The sequence below is a fragment of the Octopus bimaculoides genome, chromosome 20 (assembly GCF_001194135.2).
Source record: "Octopus bimaculoides isolate UCB-OBI-ISO-001 chromosome 20, ASM119413v2, whole genome shotgun sequence".
Classification (NCBI taxonomy): domain Eukaryota; kingdom Metazoa; phylum Mollusca; class Cephalopoda; order Octopoda; family Octopodidae; genus Octopus; species Octopus bimaculoides.
Window position 1 is genome coordinate 41,527,210 of NC_069000.1, and position 8,221 is coordinate 41,535,430.

General features: G+C 37.0%; 1 protein-coding gene and 1 long non-coding RNA gene across 5 annotated transcripts in view; one reads left to right on the forward strand and one right to left on the reverse strand.

The window, feature by feature from the left end:
• Positions 1 to 5,022, forward strand: part of LOC128250361 (uncharacterized) — a 47,981-nt gene extending 42,959 nt beyond the window's left edge. Inside the window, exon 3 of the long non-coding RNA XR_008266386.1 lies at positions 4,187 to 5,022. This is a non-coding gene — a long non-coding RNA (uncharacterized LOC128250361). The remainder of the gene's footprint in view (positions 1 to 4,186) is intronic.
• The window catches only part of LOC106875580 (AN1-type zinc finger protein 1), a 16,919-nt gene continuing 12,485 nt past the window's right edge, over positions 3,788 to 8,221 (reverse strand). For all 4 annotated transcript variants that reach the window (XM_014923793.2, XM_014923794.2, XM_014923790.2 and 1 more), the window contains exons 8-9: positions 7,655 to 7,735; positions 3,788 to 6,912 (exon numbers count right to left, since the gene is read on the reverse strand). In XM_014923793.2, coding sequence (XP_014779279.2) covers positions 6,748 to 6,912; positions 7,655 to 7,735 — 246 coding nt within the window. In that variant the 3' untranslated portion in view covers positions 3,788 to 6,747. The remainder of the gene's footprint in view (positions 6,913 to 7,654; positions 7,736 to 8,221) is intronic.

Consider the following 8,221-nt stretch of genomic DNA (forward strand, 5'->3'; position numbering starts at 1 on the left):
GGTGCTGTTTTGTACTTGTTGATGTTTTTTGCAAATATTTACGCTTTTAAAGAGGACGTACGAGTCGATACATGGATTGATAAGGGAGAATACTCAGTGTAACTATAAAAAAAGAAATAAAGGGAGGTAATAGAAATGTCATTCCCAAGCAATTTTAATATTTTTTTTTGTTAGAAAGGCGGTGAGCTGGGGTGTTGGTGTATTTACGTTTCCGTAACTTAACGGTTCGGCAAAAGAGACGGATGGGATAAGTACTAGGCTTTAAAAAAAAGTAATAAGTCCTGGGTTCGATTTGCTCGACTAAAACCCATCAAGGCCGTTCTTAACATTACTGCAGTCAAATGACTGAAACAAGTAAAAGATTAAAAGACTACATACATACACACATACATACATACTGTATCTTGAAACTCATTCAGGAGTATTACTACATGCAGGGGTGGTGATGGAGAGGGCTAACAGATTACATCGACCCCAGTACTTGACTGCTACTATTTAATCGAACCCGAAACGATGAAAGGTAAAGTCGACCTCGGTGAAATTTGAACTTAGAACACAAAGACAGACGAAATATCGCTAAGCATTTCGCCCTCCGTGCTAACGATTCTGTCAGCTTACCGCCTTCCGAACCTGAATTGTACGAACACTTGGTGGCGCCATTGTCTCTAATGGGACCTCTATGGTGATTCATTTACTATGTCTAGAACTCTCGTTTCAGTGAAGTAAGGACCTGTATTTTTCAGTTCGAATATTTAAATAAAGACCGCTAACAGCGCTGAACAATAAATTTATGTCATTAGGCGGCGAGCTGGCAGAAACGTTAGCACGCCGGGCGAAATGCTTTGCGGTATTTCGTCTGTCTTTACGTTCTGAGTTCAAATTCCGCCGAGATCGACTTTCGGGGTCGATAAATTTAGTACCAGTTGCGTACTGAGGTCGATTTAATCGACTGGCTTCCTCCCCAAAAATGTCACATTGAGTTGCTTCCCTTTATACAATTATCGTATTACATATTTGCGTTATGTATATTAAAGGGAGCCTACTCCATTTTCCGATAGACATTTGTATTTTATCTTTGTTTCAATCGTTGGCATGTGGCTGGTTTCAAATTTTGACACGAGGTTAACAATTTCGAGGAAGTGGGTAAGTCGATTACATCGACCTCAGTCCTCGAAACGACGAATTGTAAAGTCGACCTCGATGGAATTTGAACTCAGAACATAAAGGCACTAAGCATTTTTTTTCCACGGTGTGCAAACGATTCTGCCTGCTCGTCGCCTTAGTAACAACAACAACAATGGCTTCAAATTTTGGAACAAGGCCAGCAATTTTCTGTGAAGAGGTTTAGTCGAGTGTAACAATCCCAGCACTTCACTGATATGTCTCATACTTATTCTGGCGGCTTCTTTCGCCGAAACATTAAGTTGTGGAAACATAAATAAACACCAGATTTCAAGTGGGATGAGGGTACAAAAACACACACACAATAAATATTATATATATATATATATGATAATCTTCCAGTTTAGGGAGGTAAAAAAAAGTAAATAAAAATACAAGGGAAATAACTTAACGTCTTACTAGTATTATCCGTACCCTCCTCACCCCACCCGTTCGCGAGCGCGCATTCTTCATATTCGTTCCCAGCAAGTTGTTTTACACCTATTACACTAATTTTTTTTTATTTTTAAGCTCGGGTCAAACGCTTTAGTTTGACCGTTATTTCCCTATATTGGAAGATTACCATAAGTTGTTGTACAGCCGGTACTATGATATTCAATCACGTGTGTGATTTATAACAGTTAACTTCAATCACTTGTGTGATTTATTTATAAACAGCTAAAAAAAAAACACATTTCAGAGTGGTACGGATAATACTAGTAAGACGTTAAGTTATTTCCCTTGTATTTTTATTTACTTTTTTTAACTCCCTAAACTGGAAGATTACCTCAGCCCAGGGCTGAGGTCATGCTGCTGCACCACCTGTAGTTACTCGGAGCTGTTTCCGGTATTGTTTTTGGTGAAGCAGTAAGTTGGATGGAGCTGTTCTTTGCGTCTCCTCCCGAGATGTGGGTTCATCTGGTATCTCAGATAGAAACCTGTCCAAACGTTCCTTGATAACTTCCACATCAACACCATGTAGATCTCTAAGGTTGCCTGACAGGATGTTGAACAATTACAGGCCCTTGAAACGCATACTATTGCAATACTGTGTCCTTATTTTAGATGGGGAAGGCGAGATCTTTGGTATGATACAGTGCCGTCCAGTTTGAGGATTGATATAGCTGTCAATTCCAAAACTGGGGGCTAAACCCTTCAAGATCTTCCAGATATATATCACTGTATATCTCTCTCGTCTTCTCTCCAGGGAATAGAGACTCAGCTCCTTTAGCCTCTCCCAGTAGCCCATCTTTTACATCGAGTCAATCTTCTTTGTTTTAAATGCGCTGGATTTCTACATCAGATTTAAAAGGTTCTTAAACAAACTGAAAAATCCAGCAAAAGATTTCATTTGGATTTTTTGTCAAACGAGAAAAACTTCAACCACGATCAAAAAGTTAATAGAATAAATGATAGATGGTTATGTGCAGACCCTTCTGAAGTTCCAAGTGTTATGCAATCAAAATTTCCTGCAACTGATAAGGTTTTAGGGCTTGTCAGCAAAAAAGGACATGTGATGCCTCCTTACTTCTTTCCACAAGGCCTTAGAGTTAACTCTGCCACCTACATTGAGGTCCTGAAAATAATTGCTAAACCCTGGATAGACAGTGTATGGAATGGAAGGCCATATGTGTTTCACTATCTGCGCTATCACACATGGCTCTATGAACACAGGAATGGATGACTGAAAATTTTCATGGTCACATAACCCCTGATATTTGGCCTCCTAATTCTCCAGATCTCAATCTATTGGACTATTACATATAGAGTGTTGAGTGTCAATGAACATGCCCATAACACCAAAGATTTCTTTGAAAGCTGCCATAGTCAGAATAGTGTCCAAAATGAACCAGGACCACTTGATTCGAGCATGTAGATGATTTAGATCTCATATAGAAGCAGTTGTTGAAGCTGAAGGTGGCTTTATTGAATAACATTATAGAAAAGAAGGTTTATTTTTATCCTCATAGCATCTTTATTTATTTATTATGTTTTTTTTATAAACATAAATCTGTCCTCAAATATCAGAGGGGTAAATTGTTGGAGAGAACAAATTTATATTGCTTTGAAAAACTGTCTATTTAATGCCCACTTCAGCCTTACTAGCATGGATTGGGCAGGAATTGATTTTGAGGTATTGTTTTGTAACCACCATGCTCTTCTTCTCACCAGGCCTCACCTGGTTTTTGCAGGTAAGGGAATTAAGGTACAATAATGGTTGTCTGATGAAGGATCCTAATTTCCAATCATGTGATCTTAGGTTCAGTTTCCAATGGGTGATAATTTGCATGAGTGTATATTACTATAACCGTGGCCAGACCAAAGCTTTGCAAATAGACAAAGATTGAAAGAAGAGTGTGAGCGTGTGTGTTCGTCTTGTGATGGTTTTAGATGAGCATCACCATCACACAAGCAAGGTTATTCATTTCTGTGAATAACATGTCTGGCCATGGGAGAATATTACCTTACTTGGAAACAGTAAAGGTAGGTGACAAGGGCATCTGGCTATAGAAATTCAGCCCCAATAAACTGTCTGCTCCTTCCAAGCAAATAGAAAAGTGGACATTAAAATGATGGTGACAAATTAATAACGACCATGACTAATTTTCATTTACAAAGTCCATCACAAAGCAATAATGTATTTTATTCTTGAATACAAAACAAAAAAATACATTTACATACATAATTTAAAAGATATCAGTAAAGTCGGATGTATAAGGGAAGGTTAACAGAGAGATCTGAACTATTTCATAATATTTATTGAAAATAAATGTAAAAGAACAAAACAGCTATAATTTTGTTATATTTGCTTCAATGTACATAAGTATATTAAACACAGTTATATTTTGAATACATTATCTATCTACATAGGTCTTCAGACTGTTTCACATATATAGGGTGTCCCAATAAATCTGACATCATTTCATCGCGTAATAACATGAACAAATTGTCCAAAATTTTAGTAGCATGTCTAGAATTCAATATACTTAATATATGATCTGTCATATGTTTTTTTTCTTTTCAGGATTAGACATGCCATTTACTGCAACAGAAAAGGCATTTTGTGTATTGAAGTAGGACCAAACTCAGTCAAATTTGAATATGCAACATGTATTTGTTAGATTTCATTAACAAGCGTCAACGGGAAAGCAGATTTGGATGTGGTATAATAAGTTTCAAAAGGAAGGCTGTGTCGGAAAACAGGATCTGGACAGCCAGCAGTTTCAGAAGAAATGGTGAACCAACTTCAAGAAATACATTCTCTTTCAGTGCTTTTTACTGCTCTTGTTTAATTGTTGGTTTTTCCCTTTTAGGATTACCATTGTGTTTTGAACTGTTATACAACGTTTGCTGTTTTCTGTGTCTTTTGGACACATTGCCTGCTTTAGCAGGTTTGTTTTTTGTGAAAATTCCCCCTATTTGGGGGCGAATTGTTTTCCTTTGAGGAAAAGCTTTTTACACACTCAGTACATGGAAGTTGACACCTCCCAATATGTAATTCCAGACTACTCCTTCCTCCCATTTTGCCAAATAAAGGAAGAGGAAAACATACCAGAGAATGATAAAACCGAGGAGAGTAAGAAAAAGTTTTTTTAGCTGATTTATTTTATTTAGACTTTTAGTCACATGATACGCTTTACAATTTTTAGTTGATTGTATATAGCTTCTTGATAGGCCATTCTATATATCTGTATTTTTATTCGCATATATATATATATATATATATATATATATATATTTTTACCTTGTGTTTTTTATATATGTACACTTTATATGTTTAAGGGCCATGGTAATATTTATATACATGAACAAATGTTTGGAGGTGTGGTGTTATATATAAAGTCGTTGACTCAAATGTGATATTTGTTCTATGATCAATGTTTTTTTTTATCTCTGTCTCAATTACATTTGAGCACTTCTTTTTTGCAGTCTTATAAACCCTTTTGTCTCCATAAAAAGAGGCAAAAACTATTTCTTGTCATATATATGTGTGGCTATATAAGTAGCTTGCTTACCAACCACATAGCTCTGGGTTCAGTCCCACTGCATGGCACCTTGGGCAAGTGTTTTCTACTATAGCCCCGGGCTGACCAAAGCCTTGTGAGTGGATTTGGTAAACAGAAACTGAAAGAAGCTCATTATATATATGTGCGTGTGTGTGTGTCTGTCTGTCTGTCCCCACAATATCCCTTAACAACTGATATTGGTGTGTTTATGTCCCCGTAACTAAGCGGTTCAGGAAAAGACTGATAGAATAAGTACTAAACTTACAAAGAATAAGTTCTGGGGTCGATTTATTCGACTAAAGGCAGTGCTCCAGCATGGCCGCAGTCAAATGATGGAAACAAATAAAAGACTATACACACACACACACATTAAGCCATGCTGATGATATTTAAAAGGGATGAAATAGTACTATGATTACTAGAAACTAGATATTGTAAGAACTTTGTCATTGGAAAAAAAAAAAATGGGAACTATGTTTCCTCTTCGTATTCTTTGATTTCCATTTCAAAATCTCAACTCATGCTGTGAAGAGATAGTTACCTCCTGTAACATTAATGCATATCCAGAGGGCACCACATGTGAGTGTGTATATTATATATTTTCTTGAACAAACACCAATTACATTCCATTTTCACAATTTGAAAGAGACCTTAAGACAATACAGAAGAGCTTCTTTACCATACACAGGTGCAACGAAGAAAAGAATATGCAATTTGATGTAGAATGAAATAATTTCACCCCTCAGAAGCCTGTTGAAGAGCATAAGAAAAAAATATTTCAATACCAATTAAAATAAAAAGCTCCCTGCAAAAAAAAACAAAAAAAACCGCAACACACTTGTTCACCAAATACCAACTGCACCACTTGAGAATTGTGACCATACATGCTTCGGTCGAAAAGACTATTTTGTTTGTTTGTACAGGTAGTGTCTATGTTCTTCACTAGAGACTTTCAAGCCCAGCATTGCAGGACATCAACACATTCATCAGTTATACAATGTGCTGAAGAAATATTTGCAATTAGAATAAATTTTTTCCAACAAGTATTTACTCTTACATCTTCATTTTGACACTATTTTCTTTCTAACTGGAGTATTTGGGGAGTGCAGAAGTTAACATATTAAAAATCTGTACAAAATATTTTTGAACTACCTCAACAGATAACAAACCTTCTCAAGCCATTGTTACAAGAAATGAAACTTTCAAATTATAGACAGGTGTACTGATACATTAAAAACTGCTTTCAACCTACAAAGTTCAGATTTTCTCAAAGTGAAAATGCAGCAACATCACTTTGTCCATATTCCTTGGTACATTGAATCTCCAGCAAGTAGCTGCAGCAAAACAACTGCTCCTAGGCACCACAAGTAATTGGAATGGTGGAGAAAAAAGGCTCCATTTGCACATTACCTCAGGTATAAAAGCATACAAGTGTGTCAGTTGTGTGTAAGTTTTTCTCAGAGTACCGCTGTGACCAAGCAAACGTAACACCAGTGCCTGGTTCAATCCAGCACTTCTTCACAATGACCCACATGAGGAACATCAACAAAGCTTTAACAAAATAGCTGTACATCAGAGTTTAATTGTGATAATCTTCAAGGTTGTCCAGACAGGAGGTAACAGAGTCAGTATATTCCAAGATGACTGAAGATCCATCGAAAATTTCTTCTAATTTTATCAACTCTTCAAGAGATTTCTCAACAGGTAACCGATGCCCATCAGAATGGCAAAACAAGGCAAGACACTGAAAAGAGATGTAATTTATGAATATATACATACACACACACATATGTATGTGTGAATACATAATATATACATATGTACGTGTGTGTATGTATATATATATATGACATGCACACACATATTTGTGCATACGTGTGTATACACACTCACACTAACATAGATCATACCCAACTCCTTATCCACCAATCACAACTTCTATTCTCAATCCTATCTGATATTTACAACTGTCACCTACTCTTCTCTATTTTTACACTCTTAATCTTCATTCTTCAGTCACATCCTCACCCATTCTTCATCCCATACACTCTTGCCACCTCAACCAATCATTCACTCTTTTCCAGTCCCCAATCACTTCTACTAACCTTTTTACTTTGAGGGATACATCAGCACCCCTACTTTCCAGCTCTACCCATCACCCTCATCCTCTACAAAAATGTGAGTAGCCATGGAGCTTCACTACAGCAGGAAACCTTTCCTGGCCTTCTACTAGCACAGAGCTAGCTCCTTCTCGACTTTAGCTCCACCCAGTCAAAAAGTATCTTAGACCACACTTAAAATTGACGGTCTTCTTTACAAGCTGAAAGACTATGTACAACCAGTGATAATATGGAAACCACTGATAAGCAGCCTTTATTGCTCAGTATGAGGAGATTGAGGTCCAGAGAAGGTTTTGTATGGATTTCTACTAATTACTCAAGAACTTTCATGTTAACTAGACGCTCAATACCATCATAATCACTCACCTTATCATCAGAACGATTATTCTTATTCAGAATGTTATAGTTGTCACTTAATTTGTCGATCACTTTACCAACTTTGAGGGCCTGAAATAGAGAATCAGAACTTGTATTTTATGTGCAAATACCAAAAGATTATTTAGTGTGAAGAAAAAGGAAAATTCATTTGAGCACTCCACGGACACGTGTACCCTTAACGTAGTTCTCAAGGAGATTCAGAGTGACAAGGCTGACCCTTTGAATTACAGGCACAACAGAAACAGGAAGAAAGAGTGAGAGAAAGTTGTGGTGAAAGAGTACAGCAGGATTCGCCGCCATCCCCTGCCGGAGCCTCGTGGAGCTTTAGGCATTTTCACTCAATAAACACTCACAACGCTTGGTCTGGGAATCGAAAATGTGATCCTACGACTGCGAGTCCACTGCCCTCCACATGACTTGATAAATGTTTTAAAATATGCAAGCAAGGGACAATTTCTGCAACTAAAAAACAACATATTAGGGTAAAAGATCTAGATCAGGAGTCAGGGAACTTTTTCAACCAATTACTCCAAAATATATTCATTTACACCAAAG